This window comes from Manis javanica, chromosome 6 (genome assembly GCF_040802235.1).
Source record: "Manis javanica isolate MJ-LG chromosome 6, MJ_LKY, whole genome shotgun sequence".
Classification (NCBI taxonomy): Eukaryota; Metazoa; Chordata; class Mammalia; order Pholidota; family Manidae; genus Manis; species Manis javanica.
This window is the reverse complement of record NC_133161.1, coordinates 5,201,341-5,221,990: the sequence shown is the minus strand read 5'-3', so window position 1 is coordinate 5,221,990 and position 20,650 is coordinate 5,201,341. Positions and strand designations below refer to the sequence as shown.

The window sequence follows — 20,650 nt, the reverse complement described above, 5'->3', positions numbered from 1 at the left end:
GTCCCACAGGGCCCTGGGCCATTTGTTCCCCAAGTGACCCACCCAGAGAGACTCAGTCTTTGCCAGAACTTGCGAATCAGCTCTCAGCGAGGCAGTGGGGTCCAGGGGAAGGTTTGGGGTGGCGTTGCAGTGGGATCTGCGGTCGCCAGAGGACCGTGGCGGAGGTGGGTTGAAGGAGGCGGGAGGGGCTGCGGTGAGCCCGCAGGAGAGGGGCGCGGACAGGGGAGGTGCGTGCGCGGCAGGACGGCGGGCCTCGCTGCGGGTGGCCAGGGTGCTGGGACTGCGTCTGTGGGCTGATGGCACGTTGTCAGCGACACTTCCACAGGCTGGTTATGAGTTCACTTTAGGACCTATGAACTTCAAGGGGCCCTCGCAGCGCCGGGTGAGCATGGAGGAGAGGAGAGCGGGAGGGCCTACCCAGAGAAGGGCCACGGGAGACCCGGACGCTCTGTGAGGGCCTCTATCTCGTGGACACTGAGAGGAGAGGGTTTCTGAGTAGAGGGGCAGGGCTGGGGCAGGTGACCGGCCACAGCCCCAAGGAACTGCCTGACCGTGTGCAAGACAAGACAGCCACACCAGGAGAGAAGTTGAACTTCCAGGGGTCACGCAACAGTAGTGAGCACGAGGGGCCCCAAACCTCTGGTCCCTGCCCCACTCCTCCTGGATACCGCACAGCCTGCCCCTCCATCCTCAGCTCCCACACAGAGGGGCCCAGCGCAAGAGCCCGTGGCTGGTCCTGCTCACTTCCGCCGCTTCCTCTTTCCAAGTCGATAGGTGTTTTGTCCTTCTTCCCTCCCTCCTTTGTCCGCCTTCCCCTAGCCCCTCACACTGCTCTGGTCCCCTGGAGATGCTGAGCCAGCCAGCCTGTGGCTTTGTGTGTGTGCCAGGCAGTGTGGGTGTCCCGGCTGTGCGCATGCTGTAAAGATGCTGTCCTAAGCCAGCTCCTCTACCCTTTTCTCTTACAGGTTGAGAATTACAGACTTCGCTCTGGAGAGCTTCACCCAAATCCAACAGGTTGGAGAGCAAGAAGGTGGCAGAGTTGGAAGACAACACCCAGTTCCCCTGCTGCTGGGGCTTCCTCACCTCCCTGCTTTGAAAGAACAGAGCTACGGAGGTCCTGGAGCCAAACTAAGTGCCAGCAAAGCTGCAGTCAGCAGAAACTGGGCTCCAGCCCGTGCCGTGCCCTTACCCTCTGGTGGAGCCCTTTGGTGCACAGGCCTCTCTTATATTTAATCACTGCGTGAACTTAAGTCACCTTAAGAAGAGGTCCTGGTGGTGTGGGGAGGGAATAGGTAAGTTTTAAGAAGAAACAGGAAAGAGACAATGTTTAACAAAGAAGGGGGGGCACTCCCAGCACCCAGGGAGGGAGACCTGTGTGCCAGGGGGAGCTCAGACCACATGCTGCAGGGACAGCCACAGGACCACCTGCTGGAAAGAATGGTCCTGCTGGGGGCTCTGCGGGGCAGCAGGAGAGGCAGATGGTACTGGGGTCCCATCCTCGAGGGAAAAGTTCTGTAACTAGGGACTGGTGATCACTGTGTGACACTGTAAATGCACTAATGCCCCTGAACTGTGCACTTGAAAATGGTTACAAAGGTAAATTTTATGTTACATGTATTTCACCACTCACAGACACAAAACATATTGTGCCATTAAAAAAAAGAAGATCTTATGAAGCCTCAATACTCCTACTACTACTGTTATTAATGTTTGGAGGACCATTATCAGAGAATTAAAATTATTGTTTGGAGAATAATGCATGGCCATGTGCCCTTAGAACCCTGTGTACACATGTGTCCCAGGGTCCAGAGAAGGATGGGACCAGCATTAAACGTCAGAGTCCCATAGTCTCTGAGCGAGGGTCTGGAGCTGGACCACTAGGCTCGGGTCTGCCCGCTCTCCACATCCCTTATTCCTAGGATGACATTCAATCTGCTCCAAGGATCACTCTCCACTCCAATCAGGATCAAGATTAAAAGGAAACAGGCTTAGAAAACCAAATCTTTCTGTCAGTGCCAAGAAAATCTCCTTTGTACCGGCCACTGCCTCTAGCTGCTGGCCCCTGAAGTCAGAGAGTCATGTTCTCTGAGCAAGAAGGTTGCTACTCAGAGACTGGTCCTGGGTCCCAGAGAGGTGTTGAGAGTCTGGACATCCTTATGGCTCTCCGAGGTCACCCACATCTGGGACTGGCATGTCTTTCCTGGGCATCTGAGCAGGACTGTGTTAGGAAAGACATGGCTATCCTGCAGTGTGAAACTGGTAAACGTCCCCCTCCCCACAAAGTTTCAGTTTATCTCCCCCACAGACTCTTCCTGGCAGCTCAGAGAAACATCAGAGGCTGACTAGACAAAGAGAACCAGCTTTAAACAGCTCTCAGAATTCACTAGCTTCCACTTCTGGCCAAGATGGGATAAGGATTGGATTTGCCCTCTGGCCTCCTGCCCGAAACAACCAGAAAACAAACACAAACTATATGAAACAACAGTTTTCAAGACACTGGATGTCAGCAGTGAAGGTCCTAAGACAGGGAAAATGAGAGGAGTGAGCCCTGGGGGCTGTGATGGGCCCAGCTCACTGCCCTGGGGCATTTGCAGACTGCAGAGCAGGAAGAGGGGCCCGGAGGGGACCCAGGGGACTCCCTGAGCCGTGGAAACAGCTGAGCGTCCGGGAAGAACAAAGTGGTTGGACTTGGTAGGTAGAGTACCAGAGAGGAGAGAGCCCCGCAGATCTACTGGAGACGCACTCCAGTCCGCAGCTAGAGGCGAGAAGGTGAAGACGGTCACTACATCTGTATTCCATGTGTTCAAAAGGTGATTTGGAAACAAAGAAGATATGTCAAAGAGTCCCAGCTGAACTTCTAGAGGTGAATGTCTGAAAATAAACAACAGCATCACTGGATGGGGATTAACAGCAAATCAGACTCTACACAATAAAATATGAGTAAACTTAAAGACATAGCAGTAGAAACTATCCAAAATGAAAACCAGAGAAAAAGGAATTTTTAAAATGAATAGTGTCAGTGAGCTGTGGGACAACTTCAAGCAGCCTAAGTATGAGTTATCCAAGTGCTTAAAGATGTGGAGAGAAAGGAGACAATATAGAAAGGAACAGAAAAAGTATTTGAAGAAATAATGGCTGAAAGTTTCCAAATTTGATGACAATTATAAATCAACAGATCCAAGGAACTCATCAAACCCAAGCACAGGAAACACAGAAGACACAAGCCCCAGCAAGAAGGATGTATAAAGAATATATAAAATGAGTAGCCCTGTATCTATTTTTTAAATTGAATTTGCAGTTAGAACCTTTCCAGAAAGAAAACTCAAGGCTCATATGGCTTCACTGGAGAATTTTACCAAACATCTAAGGAAAAAGTTATATCAATTCTCCACAATGCTTCTGGAAAATTGAAGAAGAGGGTATACTTCTCAATTCATTCCATGAGGCCAGTATTACCCTGATACCAAAATCAAAGACATTATAAGAAAATAAAATTACACACCAGTATGTGTTAGATGCAAAAATTCTATATAAAACCATAGCAATGGAGTTCAACAATACATAAAAAATATAAAACATTATGATCAAGTGAGATTTATCCCAGGAATTCAAGAATGATTTAACATTGAAAAAGCAACCAATACATGGCGTAAGGATAGACATAGAGATCAATGGGATAGAGCTGAGAGCCCAGAAATAAACCCATACATCTGTGGTCAAGCCATTTTGACAAAAGTGCCAAGACAATTCAAGGAGAGAAAGAACAATCTTTTCAGAAAATGGTGCAGGGACAACTGGATAGCCGTATGCAAAAGAATGAATTTTGGACGCCCTACCTCATACCACATACCAAAATTAACTCAAAATAGATCAAAGGCAAATATAAGAACTAAGACTATAGAACTCTGAGAAGAAAACATAGGTATAAATTTGTGGCCAATCACAAACTGGGAGCAACCCAAATGTCTGTAAACAGGCGACTAGAGAAGCAAATCGTGGTGCAGCCGTACGATGGGCTAGTACTCAGCAATGGGTGGGAATGAGCAGTTGATACAGTAACACGGGTGCATCTCAGAATCATTATGCTACGTGAAAGCAGCCAGACAAGCGAATCCACAGGGACAGAAAACAGATCAGCAGTTGCTGAGGGAAAGGCCGAGAGTCAGGGAGGGGTGGGTGGGGGGCTCCAAAGGAGTAAGAGGAAACCTGGGGGTGAGGCACCCGTTCACCATGACCATGGTGATGCATTTACAAGCGTGCCCCTAAGTTAAAATGTATCCAAATTCCTAACCTTAAATATGTTTGATTTGTTGTATGTAAATTACAGCTCCATAAAGCTGCTAAAGCAAAAAATAAAACATGAAACATGCTAGCGTGTCACCTCCAAATACATCTCACACCCTAAGTGGTGAGGATTCGTTGCCTACCCTGTGGACAGGACTTCTTTCCAGCCCCAGGCCTGGATAATGCCAAATCCTTGGAGGAAAATCCAAAGGACACAATCTTTCTCTTTTTCAGTTATTGTACTGATGATTCCTTGGGCTGCTGCCCGAGGTGCCCCTTCCCACGGAGTTCTGGTCTGACCCCTTCTACACTCTCTACCCGTGGCACAGGGTCACTCTCCCATCCGGGAAATACCACACTATTTCCCTAGCCAGTGGAATTGCTGAACTTCCGTTTGCGTTAAGGGAAAAAACTCTTTTCTCCCATGTTCCCAGTTTCAGCCTTTCCAAGGCAGAAAGAGGGCAGAGGGACCTTCCCAAGCCGCCTGCCTTTTCACTGCAGGCAGCAGCCATTCTTGGTTTGTGGTTGCAGGCCGACTCTGCCGACTCTTCTTGCAGGTTCTTACCTAAAGCTAACCTGCCATTCACACTTTCCACCATCCTCCTGGCAACAGATTATGAAGAGGTAAAACCAGATCTCTCTGTCCACTGGCAGATGGGAAAGTCAAAATTTACAAGACTGGTGGAAACTTGTCCTACAGATTTTATCCCAAAAAACATTAAACAAAAATTCCTATGCTATCAAAATGTTTGTTATTATTTCACTATAATCCAGTGCCAATTATAAGGTAGGCACAATGACACATTGAGTAATGACTTTAACTTGCACAGCTTCTCAGGGTAGATAGTACCTTCCTGACTTTGCTGATGAGGAACTTGCAGCCCAGAGAGGCCGCCTAGATGAGGTCACTCAGCCAGTGAGTGGGGGAGCTCAGGTTTACCTTGAGCCAAGACCAAATGATCTGCACCAAATGGCACTGAATCGGTGGCTCAAAAGGAGCAGGCCTAAGACCTAGAAGGCTTGTCTAGGGAACTTCCTTTCCCTCCAGTACCACTGAATTTTCCTAGAGAGAGATCTTGGGCACAGGCCAGGCCAGAGTGCCTTTCCCTAAAGATTCAGACGAGTGTTGGGAGTGCCAACTAAGCATATTGCTCTGTGGATGGAAGCAAGCAGGCCGACAGCCAGCCGGGTGCCTGATACACTTCTGTCGGCTCCAGCGACCTCAGACGTTCTGTATGTGGGCATCTCTCATTCTCAGGGGACCCAGCAAGGCGTCCTGGTTAGAATGCAAGTGTGTGTGTGTGTGTGCATGTGTGTGACACGAAGGGGCCACGAGGGAGCCTGGCTCAGCAGTATCCGTTTTCACTCATGCCTAGAGACTGCGAGCTGCCCACAAAATGATACATCTTCTGGCTCTGTGTGTGGATCCTGAGCCCAGTTTAATTCATGCCAGGTTGTTAATCCTACAAGGGCATTTTACATGAGTCTACATGGGCGTCCCTCTGAGTAGAAGCCAGGGCCAGCTGAGCCACCTGCCTGCGTTTTGCTGGGAGCAGAAAGGGGGACAAGTGGGTGTTGGTCCGGAGTCTTTGGCAAAAGGAAACTGAGTTTAGTGAGTTGAAGCAAGAAAAGGGGCTTTATTGGAAGGCTAACTCGTAAAGGAAGAGCTGAGCACGATGAGCCTGGGGTCTAGCTCTGGCTGCCGGGGTCGCCACGGCCAGAATGTGAGGCCTCTGTCCCTGGGCTGCTGCTGTGAATGGACCTGGCCCCAGCCTTCTCTCCTGGTGAGACTGGAGATTTCATTTCATTGAGATTTCACACATCGCATTTCATTTCCAAGGACAGGGAATCTGATGGCCCCACCCTGAGTTTAATTTGGCTGGGATCAGAATCGCAGCGATGGCCAGGGATGTGTCGCTCTGGGAGCCTACCCTGTGGCTGTGCGGTCCTTACCCACACGCACCCTTCTTTCCATGGTCACAGTTCCAAAAATGCCCCTGCTTTACCGTGAGTCCCCCATGTGCCCAGCCCCATTCCCAACAGGGGACAATCCGAACCCCCACCCAGCTCACTGTATCCTGAAGCGGACCCCACTGAATGGGCATTCAAGTGAAGTCATTTCAGCCCCCACATCCCACAAAACTCTCTCCAGAGAATCTGACTTCACCCCATGACAGAAACAAGTGAGATTCTTTTCCAAGCAAGGACGTGTGATGTGTTCGGTGGCCTCTGGTAATACTCATCTTCGATGGCGTGGTGTAAGGACCCAGTGAAAAGCGATTCTTTCGGGAGCAGATTACACTGCAGTACTTGAGTGAAGGACAGAGCGGAGTGGGATTCAAGAAGCATGGCCGCCCAAGGTTGCACGGGTCACAGATGAGCAATCAGGCTTGGGAGCAGGGGCGCAGCGCCCGCGGTGCTGAACGTCGGGCTGGAGCTTCCTTCTCAGCCGTGCCATATCCCCGCTCGCCCGCCAGCGGGCTGCAGTGCACCGGCAGGGAGGCGAGGCCACGGAAAACGGCAAATCAGCTACTTCCTGTCCTTTGTATGCAGATACCACTTTCCTGGCCCACTTTCCCCAGAGGAGAAAGATGTTCCCAAGTTACAGAACCTCTGTGGTGCTCACTGACCCTCTGTCCCCACCGTGGACACACTGGGAAGAGGATGCTTCAGGTTTAGATGAACTGTTTGATGGTGGGTTGCTGATTGAAAGAAAACTCTCTCCTAATACTTCCAAGCGTAAGTTCCTAATAGTTCACTAGACAATGAAGCACAGGGCGAGGTGAATATTAGGAACTAAATGTTTGTTTGTTTATTATCAGTCAGGAATGCCTTCAGCTGCAAGTAATAGAAAACCTGAATAAGAGGGGCAAAATAAATAGGGGTTCATGTAGGAACTTGTTCACCATGTAAGAACTTGTTTGTTATGCTTCAGAAGATTGGAGACTGTTGAGAGTTAGGCTTGGGGTTAATGATTGGGCATTGAGCCCCCTATGCAGAATTTTATTGTTGTAAACAACCATTTGATCAATAAATATGAGAGGTGCCCTCTCAAAAAGAAAAATAATAAATAAATAAATAGGGGTTCATTTTTCTAACATAACAAAAAGCGTGGCTGCTGGCCCTGATTTAGCAGTTCAGTGAGGTTGGAATCAGCATCTCTCTGATTCTCTCTGCTTTTCTCTCACGATTCCAGGAAAGCTACCTGAATGCCTGGATTCACATCTTCATTCAAGGCAGCAAATCAGGGAAGGGGGCTTTTTATGAAGAAAGTTGTTGGCCAGTGGGAGGCAGGGGAAAGTGAAGGCAGGCAAGGGGGGGGGGACCTGGGATTAAATCAGGCAGTCCACAGCATCTGCCACTTGGGTCTTCGTTTTTGCTTACGCCACAAGGCAGTGTGCTGTTTTTCAAACTGGAGAACTGTGACCCACTGAGGGTCGTGAAATTAATTTAGTGGGTCTCTGACAGGCATGGTTTTAAAATAAAAGAAAAAACACTGTATTGAGGGTAAGAACAGCTGTTTCAGTTGTGTACATAATGACCCCATGCAGGTGTTTGGTGACACAGCTGTTCCAGTTGTGTACGTAATGACCCCATGCAGGTCTTGGCCAGACTGATGGGAAGGCCACTGTCCTGGGTGTATGGGCAGGAGGCAGGCACAGGCTCCGGAGCCAGATGGCTGGAGACGCTCTGTGTCTGTTGCAACTATGGTGAGATTTTGGGCAAGTTGTAATCACCTTTAAGTCTATTTCTTCAACTGTGAAAGAGGGAAAATAACATACCCACCTCCTTACATGTATTAACGCAGTGTTTTGGCCACAGTAATTGCTCACTAAATGTTAGTGGGGTTGTTGTTAATAGTATTTACTGATAACCAAGTATAGCTAGGCCCTGCTTTAATAGCCCAGTTAGATTCAACTAAATGTTCCTATGTAAACAAGTGATAAAATCTCCCCCAACTCCCCCGCAGAAAGTTTACTTTGGCATGATGCCATTGGCCGAGCCCATGGGATGTTATTAGCAAAATTCCTAGGAAAGTTGTTATTTTCTTTGCAGCTCAGGAATGTCAGCATGGGTCCTGAGGACCCATGGAAGAGATTTCTCTCTGGCCCAAGTCCCAGGAATTGCTGTGCTCCTCTTGGGAATCTGACCCTCTTTTATCTTTTGGACCCTGCATCCTGAGACTGACGCTGTGCTGTGCTTGCTTTGGCCCAGTCCAAGGTCTTCCCTAGCAAAGAATCAGGACTCTGCTTCGGACAGTACTGTGGATGCCAGCCTCACCCTGGCCTCTTCTGTTTTTCTTCTACCTCTTTCAAAACCCCAAAGATTTCTTCTCAAACCTTCTCCATCTTATTATTTTAATAAGACACAGACCCTCCTGGGCTTTGGCATGCAGCCCCCATGTGTGAAGTGGCCCTCGGTGCCCCTGCCTGTGTGGAGGGCAGCTGCCATCTCTAGAAGCTCCTCTCTGTGGCAGCCTGAGGAAAGGCTGTCCGGCCAGCAGCCCATTTCCTGGGTGGCACCTACTTCTGCTGCCCTTTCTGCCCATGTGTTTCAGGAGTCCTGGGGCCCAGGGTGGCCCGAGCCTGGCTGTGAGGACGTGCTGCCCAGCTCCTGAGCCCAGCACCCAGGGGCAGCCTCCCTGGCCCTCTGTGGGTAAGAGGCCCAGGACACAGCCTTCTCAGCCCCATCGGAGGCAAGCTAAGAGCCTGTTTACAAAAGCACTCTTAGTCACAGGTCCAGGTGTCAGAGGCCCCAAAGCAAGCCTCTCCCTCCAGTGTTACCATGCTGTGCCCAGACATTTGCGTCGCTGAGCAGGGGCTCGGGAGGTCAGGCCTCAGCTCAGGTCCTCACCCCAGCTCCCTGGGCCCCCTGTGGAAGGAATGTGGCCTTGTGCACTTCCACTCTGCTCAGCATCTGCTGGGGAACCATCCAAGATCCCTTGTCAGGGGAGGTGCAGGCAGGTGGGACCCACAGGGAAGGCCTTCTATGTCCAACTGCCCTCGACAGCCCTCAACCTCCCAAAAAGAGGAGCAAGACTTTTGTCCTTGTGGTAAAATACACAGAGTGTAGGGTTTACGTGGGACCACCTTTCGGTGGGGCTCTGTGTCATCCAGGGCATTCCTGTGGCGGTGCAGCCTCACCCCTGTCATCTCCAGGAATTCATCTTCCCAAACTGAAACTCCAGACCTCAATTTTTAAAACTTTCTCTTTTAACAGGTTTCAGCTGAAAATCCATGTGGTTTCTTGAGGGGAACAAAGACAAGCAGGGTCTGAAGGGCTTCTCCCCTGAAGGTGCAGGCCGGGGCAGAACTGCAGCCGGCGACACGGTGGCAGGGGGCTCAGGGGGCCAATGGGCTCCCGGGAGTGGGTGGGTACATGCAGGCTCCTGGGGAACGGGCCGGCAGGGCACCCCTGGGCCACCCTCTGCTTCTGGGGGAGCATCTGCAGGGGCCGCAAAAGGCTAATTACTGCAGTCTGAAGCACCGCGCAGGGCCGGCAGGAGGCTAGCATGCTGAGGACAGAGGTCGGCCCTGTGAACACCCCAGCTCTCCAAACCTCGGAGGGAGGTCAGAGGTATGAGAAGCATGTGAGTGAAGCCTGTGTGCCGCTCCTCAGAAGGTGCTGACCCTCTGTCCACCGACCCCCTGGACCGACTACAGACAAATTACAAGCCTGCCCACAGCACTTTAGTGGGAATCTTATTTTTCTTCTTTCAGACAGAAAGCAGATGTGCAGACAGATTAGGGAGCAGGGGGCCGGGTGAGGGGGGTTCACCCAGGACCACAGGCCTCTCTGTGACGCACTGAATCACCAGCTAATGCGGGGCCACTATTCCTTAGCCCTGGGAGCCGGAACAAGCTCAGGGAGGCCTGCAGGGCTGCCCGCCCTCCTCCCCAGGCTGCCTGGGATGAGCCTGTGGGAAGGCTTCCTGCTCCGGTGGTTCTCATTTAAACTCTCAGAGGGGTGCTATCCCCACTACACACCTGAGGAAACCGAGGCACGGAGCAGTGACTTGTGGGAGGTCACGTCCTGGTGGGTGGTAGAGAGAGGACCAGGGTGGAGTCAGGCAAAGCCCGGACCCTGAGCTGGCTTTTCACCTGTCTTGCCATGCGGTTCCTCCCCCTGCTCCACAGTGCACCCGTGACCCTGAGCATGCCACTCTCGGCTAATGACCAGTATCTACACAGCCCCTGCTCACAGGTGCCTGGTTGGGCTTTACAACTATATACGGGGGAACAGCAGACATGAATGCACTCTTTTTGCAGAACAGGAAACTGAGGCCTAAGGCTGTTTGGTTTGTCTTCTGGGCTGACGTGTGTCCTCCAAATTCATATGCAGAAGTCCTACCCCTCAGAACCTCAGAATGGGACTGTATTTGGAGACAGGGCTGCTGTGTAGCAGGAGCTGGCTGCACACGCTATCAGAGAGTAGGGGAGGCAGGCCCAGCATCTTCCCTGCCCTGCTCCTGGGAAGGATGCTGGTCTTCCCCCGATCCCGGGTCCCAGGGAGTTTGAACGGGGTGGTGCTGGGACGATGCTTTGAGCATGTGATTGCTACTGGGCAGGATGCTACAATAGTTGCTTTAACTACTGTAAATACACCTCTATGCAAATGCGTGGTGCGGTGTGCACAAGGACCGGCAGACCCGGATATGCTTCCTGACAGCTGTGTGACCCTGGGCAAGCTGCTTAGACTGTCTGTGTCCAGTTCTCCTCATCTGTAGTGGTGACAACAGGTGTATCACAATCTCAGTGTTACTGTACAGAATAAGCCGCGTTACCGACTCGCTCCTTTAGTGCAGCCTGGCATGAAGTCACTGCTCAGTAAGAGTGCCCTCCTTGCCATCAACAATGGGTAAAGGGGCGTGAGATAGAGAGGCCTGGGGCCAGCTAGACCTTCTGACGCTCCTTTCCCAGAGCTGTTGGGGAGGGTCTGAGGGTTTATGGATCAGATAGTTTTGGGAAAGTCCAGCTGAGCAGCGACAGGGTCCTGGACACGAGCAGGAACTCTCACATAAGCAGAGACTGTGCGGCTGAGCTCAGAAAGCTCCGCCTCCCTGAACAAACTGGCAGAGAAGTGTAACACAAGAGCATGACTTTAGACAAACGCTCCTCTGGACTCTCGAGACGTGTGAATGTGGGTTCGCTCGGGGCCTAGAGGTCTGAACTGGGTGCTCTTAGTTTTGTGGAGCATTGTTCAAGTCCGCGGGCCGAGCCTTCTTACGGTGGGAGAGTGTGGGAGGGGGCGCCGCTGCACCTGGCAGACGTCAGCCTGGGCTGGTGGCTTCCAAGGCTCCAGGATTCTCTAGGTTGCAGGCGGAAGGAGATGGGCCGGGGGCACTGGGGGGACACAGGGCACACCCTTTGTGGACTCCATCTACAAACAGCAGAACAGCAGCCCCTTCTCCTTCCCAGGCAGCGTGGATGGTCACCCAGCACCGTGATGTCTCTGCTTAGGGGGGTCCCACAGCAGCCTCACGGGGACCCCTATACCTATGCCACCTAGCTTTGGCAGGCATCACCCTGGGTGGAGGTGGGAGCCATGGGTGACTCCCCCTTTCCCATTTTTCTCTCAGTGGGGACCAGAGGGTGGGGGCAGGAGGTACCTGGGAGGTGGGGCACCCTTGCGTCCCCCGGAACAGCCATCCCATGCTCCTCCACACTCAGACCCTGCTGCAGAATCTGACTCCCAAGAACCCTGTTTCCTCCCTAAACTCTAGGTCCCACCCCTCCCACCACCCCGCCTGTCCTCACATCTCTATTCCAGCAGGTATTAATTCCAGGATTCCAGTACTTTCCCAGGGGGATCCTCAGGGAGTGTCCACCCTGGAAGGGGGTCCTTCCCAGTTGGTACCCCCCTCACCTACTGGGAAAAGCACAAGCAGGATGTGGGATGAGGAGGGGCGGGATCCTGGGGGGCCCAGCAACAGGCCAGCTGTGAGGGCCTGGGGACCCTCAGGATCCCAGAGTGTGGGAATTTGGACAGCTGGACCACGGCTTGACCTGGTGGTCAGAAGTCCTGTGGGCTGTCCACTGGTCCCAGCTCCTGACCTCTCCTCCGGCTGGGGACCTTGGCCTGGGCACTCTCACGAGTAGCCCCCCTGGGTCCCCATTCCCATGAGCCCCTGCCCAAACACCCAGTGCCCCTGTGTTCCCAGGAGCCAGGTGCGCTACCTCTGAACACCCAGGTCCGTCTAGGCGGCTCTGTGGTTCAGGATTCTAGTGAGGGGCTGTGGGCACGGGGGGCTGTTACCTGGCTACCCCCTGCCTCCAGCATATTACTGTCCTCTTTCAGTGGGCAAAGGCTGGGCACTGAAGTGTGGATAGGGAGCTGTTGGGCCATGGACCATGTTATTCCCAGAAACCCCACTATCTCCCAGGACAGGCCCCTCCCCGCCGCAGCCCCTGGGCAGTGCCCCCTCCATGGAAACACCCCCTATCAGCAGGGCAGACCCAGTACCCCAGAGAGGGTGGGGGCCACAGAGTCCTGTGGGTTCACCCTCAGGTATAAAGGGTGCCTGGGCCTGGGTCTTCCCAGCCCTGTGGGCAGGCTGGCTTGGAGCACATGCTCATGTCCCCCTCGGCCCTGAAATCTCCTTACCCCCGTTCCCTCAGAGCCCACCTGTGCGGGCAACTCCCCTTATCTTCCAAGCCTCCCTAATTTCTCTCTCATCATAGCATGCAAGAGGTGATGTGTTCTTGGGGTACAGCCCATCCTTCCAGAGGGGTCTTCCTCATAAACTCCAAGGCCAAGATGAGCCAGAGGTGCATACTTAGGACCCTGGGGTCAGGCTTTTGGCTGTGGAGCAGACCACACGGCCTGGAAGCCCTGTGCCGCTGGCTGGGGGAGACAGTGCCGAAGGAGACCGTCCCTCGGTGAAGACCCCTCAGTCCCTGCCCCTGACACTTCCTCCCTCCCATCTCCCCTACCTGGGTCCTGGTCCCGGGGTCAGAGGCAGGGTCTGCCCCCCGCCCCACCCCCACCCCCGGGCCCTGCCAGGGTTTGCTCTGGGCCGGAGGCATCACTCCCCACCCAGGGCGGGCTCTTCGCCTCTGTGCAATGAAAGGATCGGACTCCGCGACCTCTCAGTCCCTTGCAGTCCTAATGTTCCCTCTGCCCTACTGGAGGTGCCTCACAGCACCCTCCTCATCCTCCCAGGCCCTTGGCTCAGCCCTGGGGGGTCCTGCCGGCACCCCAGAGCCTGAGAGCACCCCCTGCCCTCTTCCTGCAGCAGCCTTTGCTCCCAGGGGCAGAGAAATCACTCAGGCCAGCTCCCCTGCCCACCTTCATGACTTTTATTCCCCAGGCCCCAGTCCCAGGTGGGGCGGAAAGGGGACGCCCCCAACCCCGCCTCCCCTGCTCTGCGGCTAGAAGCAGTTGACGACCCTGCGGAGGGACTGGACGCGGGCGCAGTGGGCCTCCCAGTCGATGAAGCTGCGGAAGTCGCCGCGCTCCACCAGGTACATGCGGCCGTGGTAGTTGGGCTCCTCGTACAGGACCCACCTAAGGCCAGAAGGGGCGTCAGGGACTGGGTGCTGAGCAGGCAAAGGAGCCTCTCATCGGCCCCGCCAGGGAACAGCAGTGCCCCAGCCCCGCTCTGGGCTTGCTTCCTCCCCCGGGGCCTGCAAGACTTCTCATCGCCCCATGTTGGGGTCAGTGCCGGGTGTGACGCTGTGAGCACACAGGTGCTCAGTAAAAGTTGACATTGTGAACTGACTGGTCCAGAATGTTCACCACAAGGGCCAAGAGTGATTCCAGGACACATGTCCACCCTGTGCCACTCCTTCCTGCTTCCAGACAGGACTGTTTGCACAGACAGCACCTGGCACCGGGGCCCTGGAGATTCCGCAGTGAGTCCAATGTGCAGGTTCCTGCCCCCATGCGACTTGCACTCCAGTGGGAACCCAGCATGGCGAACGCAGCTGCATGGAGGAGCCAGCCAGACACGTCGGGGTCCCCATGGGAGCCCGCTCCCTCCCTGCTGAGGCCTGGGCTGCACCTTGCACAGCTGTGAGCTCTGGCGCAGCTGCCGGCAAACCTGAGCGCAGAGATGGCCGGCAAGGACCTGAGCAGGCAGGGCCGCCTCTGCACTCCTGATGCTGTCTTTACCGTCACCCCTGACGGAAACCACTTTTCTCCAGCAACCACGGAAGGGCTGGTGGCCATGGGAGGCAAAGCAGGGCTCAGTCTCTGGGCCTCTGACAAGGGGCTACACACTCAGGTCTGGTCACGGGGGTCCCTCCCATCCAAGCCCTGGGGGGCTCTGGCTTTGTCTCTGCAGCGAACCCCCACTGTGGCCTAACGGTTCTTGCCCACCAATCCCAGAGCACACTCCTGTTGAAGGAGCCGTCCCCCAGCGGACACAGATGCGGAATTTGCCAGCCATTCCTGCCTGAGGTCGAGAACGGGCAGAGAGTGCCCGGTGTGCGGCCTCCCCGGCTCCCCACTCCCCTGCTGTCGTGGTTTTCTTCCTCATCCTGACCTCACGCCTGGTGCCTGGCACAGTCTGCACGAGGGTCAGGGGTCAGCGATGAGGGAGGCGGAGGGACTGAGCCAGCGGGGAGCACCTGCTGGGGAGCTCAGGGCAGGCCTGGCCCATCCTGCCTCCCCGGGTCCCTGTCCCCCTCTTAGTTCCTTCCCACCTCTTTTCTAAACTAGGCCCCAGAGTCCTAGGATTGTGTCAGGGTCTCAGGACACCTTCCATGCAAAGGTATGACTTTGGCCTCACGAGACACAAATTAGCCGATGGTTTTCTAAGCAAGCTGTTGTTTTGGAATTAATTCTACACCCAGATTCTCAAGTGCCATCAGCTTAGGGCAAACATGGAATCTGAGAAAGGCAGCCGGGAGAAAAAGAATCCTGGAGAGAACCGGAGCAACAGACAAATAGCAGGAAGGGAGCAGAGTTCCCCTGGGCCTCTGGAAAGGAAGAGGGACCCTTGGCTCAGGGCACCCAGGGCCAGCCAGGGGTCGGGTGCCGGGGTGGTGCTGGGCCGGCTCAGCTACTGTCTTCATTCAGTCCCTCCCACCACCACTGGTTTGCACCCCTCATGACATTCCCTGATCCCCAACCTCACACACCCAGCTGGCAAATGTTTTCCTAGCTGCTATCACAGGAGCCAGACTCCTGGAGCCCCTGCGGGGGGCTCTTCTCCTGAGGGGCCGGGACTGAGGTAGGGGAGGTACCAGCTCTCCATCAGGGACCTTCTGACTTGAAGCCAAGGGCCCGGCTGCAATCCCAGCTGTGTCACTCACAAGCGCGGCGAGGTGCCATTTGCAGCCTCAGCCTGCTCCTCTGTAAGATGGGGCAACACCATCCGCCCAGTGGGAAGACGAAGCAATGGCTGACTGAGCTTATGCGGAGGCTGTGAAGATTCGCTCGAGGGGCATGTGCAAAGGGCGTGCAGATCGCCCTGAGCGGGTGGACGGAACCACGCCAGCAGAAGCCCAAGCAAGCACAGGTTCTGACGGCTCTCACGGAGCCACTCACACAAGCCCCTCTGGCCCAGGCGAGCCCCCACCCGCTCTCCATCCACCAGAGGTGGGCCGCCAGGACGCGCACCTCTGGGAGGCCAGTGTGCTAGGAGTCTGCCCACTCGGCAAGAGAGGTGCAGTTCAGGGGTCCGCGTTGCAGGGCCACCCTTCTCAGAGCAGGTGTCCCTTGGCTTAAGGAAACCAGAGGACCGTCCTGAGGTGGGGCTAATGACAGAGCACAGTTAGTCTGCAAAGAGCTTTCCTACTTCTGCTCCCACGAGGAGGGCCTCTTGCTCCGTGGGCCTCTGGGGCTCTGCATCCCCTCACGGTAGCCTTCCTGGCCATGGAGGAAGCCACCCAACGCTTGACTGGGGCAGGGGACAGGCCACCCACCTGCTGGGATCTGACCCACCCCAGCGGCCTCTCCACACATGGCTGTGCAGGGCTCAGCTGGGCCTGGGGGGGGACGGCCATGCAGCCTCTACTCACGCTCCGTCCCCGTACACTTTGACAGCGTTGACACAGTCGGTCCAGCCCCGACTCTGAAGGAAGGGGCAGTCATCCTGGAGTTCTAGGCGCTGGCCCGTGAAGTTGCAGCCCTCGAAGATTTCTAGGCGGAAATGCTCCCCGTGCTGCCGGCCCCACGCGAGGAGAGAAGGGAAAGAAGGCAAATGGCACTGTTTCCCTCCCCTTAAGCAGGTGCCCGCCCGGGCAGGGACTCAGAATGACCCTAGGCCCTGAGCAGCAGAGTGCCTGGGCTGGGGGCCGGCGAGAGCTCCACCCCAACGCCGCTGTCTGTCAGCAGGTGAGAGCTGGCAGGACAGGAGGGGCCTCTTACTTAAAAAACCTTCAGAGCCCCTAACCGTCTGACCTCTAAAGAATCCAAGGTCCAGAGAGGGCCCGACTGCTGGAGGGATGGTGGCCTTGCTCTGACCAGGACCCAGGTCACTGGGCTTCCCTGGCGCTCGGGCTGGGGGTCTCCTGCCTCAGCCACACCAGCACATTCCTCTGCCCTTCTCCGCCCTAGGAACGCAAGTCTTTAAATGATAATATTTTAGAAACTGTAATAGAACCTTTTATTAAAACATGAAGCCAGAAATCTAAAACAAATAACAGAGGTCTCATCTGCTGAAATCCCTGCTGGCTCCCTGGGATGAGGACATATATCTCCCTATAAGATCCCCGATGTCTCCAGAAGACAGGGGAAACACACACTGTGGCGCCACCAGAGGCCGGGTCTGTGTCACAGCCAGCCCTCAGGACAGCTCTTCCTAGAACAGCATTCAAGAGATACCTAGGATATACGATATTTTTCATATAAATAGCATTTTGCAAAATCCAGGGCCAAACATGTCAATTCCTTTTTCTAAATGTCCATGGCCTGGTGGAAATACTAAGAAAGCATCCTTACAACCTGAGATGCCAAAACCCAGCTAGTTTTGCAACCCGTGTAGAAAATAGAGGGGGCCTCCCACAGGAAGTGCCTTCCCTGGGGTTCCTGCGTGTTCACCAGCACCGCCTGGCACCCACACCCCGGGGAGGGACCCACTGCAGGCACACAGCTGAGACTCTCCGATGAGAACTGTTCACTCTGGCTCAGGAATCAGCCATTTCCCGCCTGCCCATCCAGAACTCACAGAAGCCAGTCGTGACTTGTCACTTGGGAGAATCTTAAGGAACAGGAAGGCCCAGTCCTCACATTCTCCACAGGCAGCTAGATATCCACAGTCCTCTGCCTCGGGCAGCCACACCCCTTGTTTGCTCTCCCTACACACACTGGGCCACACGGAGATGGCAGCCACCTGTGTGGCTCCAAGATAGTTGCCCCTGCATTCCCGAGGATGGCTGGTGACTTACGCCTCCTTCTTTAGCCGTTCCACCAACAGAGCCCTGACGTCTCCTAAAACACCCAACAAGAGGACCTTGCACAGCAGGATAAACCGGGGCCAAATCAGCCTCACTTTGGCTAAATGCTTCCCCATCTTATTGCAAATTCAAACTTCTAAATTTCCAACAGTATTTTAAGTGGAAAAGTCAGCAAGACTTTGGGACCAGAAATCAGAAGTGGAAACAAACCTGATACAAACCTGCAAATGGCAGCATGGAAGCCTCTGGGGGCTCAGTTCTGTCCCCAGGCTGTCCCCCACACCTGGGGGTGCTGGGCTTTGTGGGGGACGCCTCCCCGTCTTCCAGATGTCATGGCCTTGTCAGATATTACAACTGGGAGGGCCTTGCTCCCTGAGTATTTGTGCCAGCGTGGCCAGGCCTGCCCCTCCAGCACTCAGTGGGAAGCCCCCTGGTGGACAGGCCCACTCACCATGCCCACAGGCCGACAGGAGCCCATGTGGTCGTTGTGGGCATTCCAGCGGAAGAAGTCGGGGTAGTTGCCACGCTCCAGGATGAACTGCTGGCCCCGGAAGTCCGGGTGCTGGAAGCACACCCAGGCTCCGCTCTCCGCGCGGATGGAGTTCACCCGGTTCCTGAGGCCTTGCTCCTGGAAGTTGTCGCAGTCTCCAAAGACCTGCAGCTTCTGCCCTGTGAAGTGCTTGCCCTCATAGAAGGTGATCTAGAAAGACCGGGTTGGAGGGCACAGGGTCCGGGGCTTCTCTGTTCAGTTTTGGAAGTGGACGCCTGGGGCCCCACCCCCGTGATTGGGCCCCACCTCCCAGGCCACTGAAGCCCGGGCGCTTGCACAGCGGGTGCTCAGCGCTGTTGGCTGGCTGCGTGAAAGGAAGCACGGGCAGCTGGGTTAAGGTCAGACCCAGCGCCTTGATTGCCCACCCCAGGGTTGAAGCTGTCTGGAGATGGGGGTTTTCCTTTCGCCCAGGGGATCTTTTGTAAACAAGCTTTTTTCAAACTTCCACTGCATTTTTAAAATTCAATTTTTGTTTATTGTTAAAACATAACATCTAGGGAAACTTTCAGAAGCAAACATTTCACCCACAACCATAACCCAACACTGAGTTTTCCAAGTCAGGTTCTGAGATTGGGCCCCTAACAGGAGGGATGGAATCAGCAGAGCCGAGTCAGGGCCTGGTGTGGGGTCAGGGGTTTGGGATTACAAAGGGCTTTTTCAGTGAAACCCGTCCCTTTGTTGACTAGGCCGCTCCTCTGAGCGACAGGCCTGTTCTGGATCCGGAGCTTTACCAACCCAGCAGTGAGTTCAGACACTGTGACCAGCGGTGATGTCGCACTGACATCCTCCTTGTCCCCAGACTAAACAGTGGGAACCACAGCAAACCCCACTCACTTCCTGCCATGGAGCCTAAAACCCAATCATTCAATATCTCTTCAGGGTTTCAGAACTGGGGTTCAGTGTGGCCCAGTGTGTGAAGGGAGAGCAAACAAGGGGTGTGGCTGCCCGTGGCAGAGGGCCGTGGATGTCTAGCTGCCCTGTGGACTATGTGAGGACTGGGCTGTCCTAGAAGGACCCAGGCTAAGTACAGATAACGTTCCCCAGGGTGACTGCTGGAGTCAGTTGTGCTGCCCTTAACGCTGGGACTGCTGTTCTGGGCCCCTTGGAATAGAAGTTTTGAGCCCCTTTCCCTCTGCTTGTGTGAAGGTGTCTCCCTGGGCACAGGGGAGGGTGTGCAGACCACAGTGGACGTGAGCTCTTGGGGCTGTTTATTACAGAAGCGTAATCTAGGCCGCAGGCTGACACAATAACCCCGCACCCGCTCACCTGAACGCAGCCCCTGGAGATAGGGCGGCTGTATGGGAGTAGCTAGGAGAGGGGGCTAGAGAAGGTGGGAGATCAAGTGTGCCACCCTTTCTGCACAAGACAGGTCTGCTGGAGTGCCCTGAGTTACTCAGGGAGAACTGGTCACCCACAGGATTTGAAGGTCCCTCACATCTCAGTATTTTGCAGAAAAGCAGCCCCAAGAGCCCCGAGGAGATCCTGGGGAAAGAGCAGCCATATTCAGACCCGCGTCAGGCATGGGGGGCAAGCCAAGGCTCCCCACCCCAACCCAGGAATGGCTCCTGCTGCCTGCCCTCCCTGCTCTGGACCGGAGCCCCTGCTGCAGCGGGTGGGAGAGGGAACCTGCCTCTTTCCCCACCCGGGAGGCCCTGGGGCAGGGCCAGGCCAGCCTCCTAAGAAATGTAGCCAAGTTTGCTGGGGAAGGGGGTGGCGTTGTCAGATGCAAAGGGGGAAGCGCATCCAGTGACAGTCTGGCCTGCACCGAGGACCAGGCGCAGTGGGAGGTTTGGCTGGCGGCTGGCGGGGTGGGTACCTGCGGGCGAGGGGCCGCACTCACCTTTCCAGAGCGCTGTGCCATGGTGCACCCGCCGCTGCTTGGCCAGTGTTTAAATAGCGGCGGCGCCTGCTGGCTCAGCGCCCCCGACAAAAGATTTGCTGGGCCGGCGCGTTAGTGCTGAGCCCGCGGGGGGCCGCCTGCTCCTGGGACAGACCCCCAGGCCCTGGGGTCTGGCCCGCTGGCGGAGGTCAGCACAGCCGCCAGCCCCATGAGCCAGAGCCCTACTGAGTTCTTTCTTTGGGCCAAGGATGGGAGCCAAGATCCAGAGCACAGGGAAGACAGCCCTTGACAGCCCCACTGCCTACTACTGTGGTCTTAGCACCCAGCCCCTCCTTAAACTTTCTGCTTCAACAGCACCCAAACCCTGACCTGCCCCCCATATCTCTATGCCAGGTTGCCCTCACCTCCTGCCCCTGCTCTTGATGGCTTGCGCCCTGGAATGCCGTTCCCCACCCTGACCACTCCACCCACCCACAGTGGAAAGCAGTGCTGACACTTGATCTATTTTGGTGTCACTTGCCCTGACCTGAGCCATCCTTGCTGGTGGACCATGGTGCTCTGCCCCCAGACCACCCTGGATGACAAGAACTGGTTTACAGAAACATGCAGCGCCTCAGCATGAGACTTTCTCAG

General features: G+C 55.0%; 1 protein-coding gene across 3 annotated transcripts; it reads right to left on the bottom strand.

Moving 5' to 3' along the window:
• Positions 1-13,531: 13,531 nt before the first annotated feature.
• Positions 13,532-20,302, bottom strand: CRYGN (crystallin gamma N). 3 transcript variants are annotated; one of them, XM_073238205.1, is made up of 5 exons: positions 20,018-20,302; positions 18,079-18,327; positions 16,251-16,393; positions 15,850-15,986; positions 13,532-13,791 (listed from the first exon to the last, which is right to left on the bottom strand). In XM_073238205.1, exons 1-5 carry the CDS (start codon positions 20,036-20,038, stop codon positions 13,547-13,549), a joined length of 795 nt encoding a protein of 264 aa, XP_073094306.1. In that variant the 5' UTR covers positions 20,039-20,302; the 3' UTR covers positions 13,532-13,546. The 3 variants fall into 3 exon arrangements, with proteins under 3 accessions (XP_073094306.1, XP_073094307.1, XP_073094308.1); XM_073238207.1 differs by having other exon boundaries at positions 13,680-13,791; positions 15,850-15,952; positions 20,018-20,288; XM_073238206.1 differs by lacking the exon at positions 15,850-15,986 and having other exon boundaries at positions 13,570-13,791; positions 20,018-20,264.
• Between the last annotated feature and the right edge of the window lie 348 nt (positions 20,303-20,650).

What these genes read in the sequence shown, in the direction of transcription:
- CRYGN (XM_073238205.1), bottom strand. Translation starts at nt 20,038, where the DNA reads ATGGCACAGCGCTCTGGAAAG. An exon ending in CCTGTCGGCCTGTGGGCATG is followed by an intron (nt 16,394 to 18,078) that starts GTGAGTGGGCCT and finishes TGGGGCCGGCAG; the next exon opens with CACGGGGAGCATTTCCGCCT. An exon ending in AAAGTGTACGGGGACGGAGC is followed by an intron (nt 15,987 to 16,250) that starts GTGAGTAGAGGC and finishes CTCTGTCATTAG; the next exon opens with CCCCACCTCAGGACGGTCCT.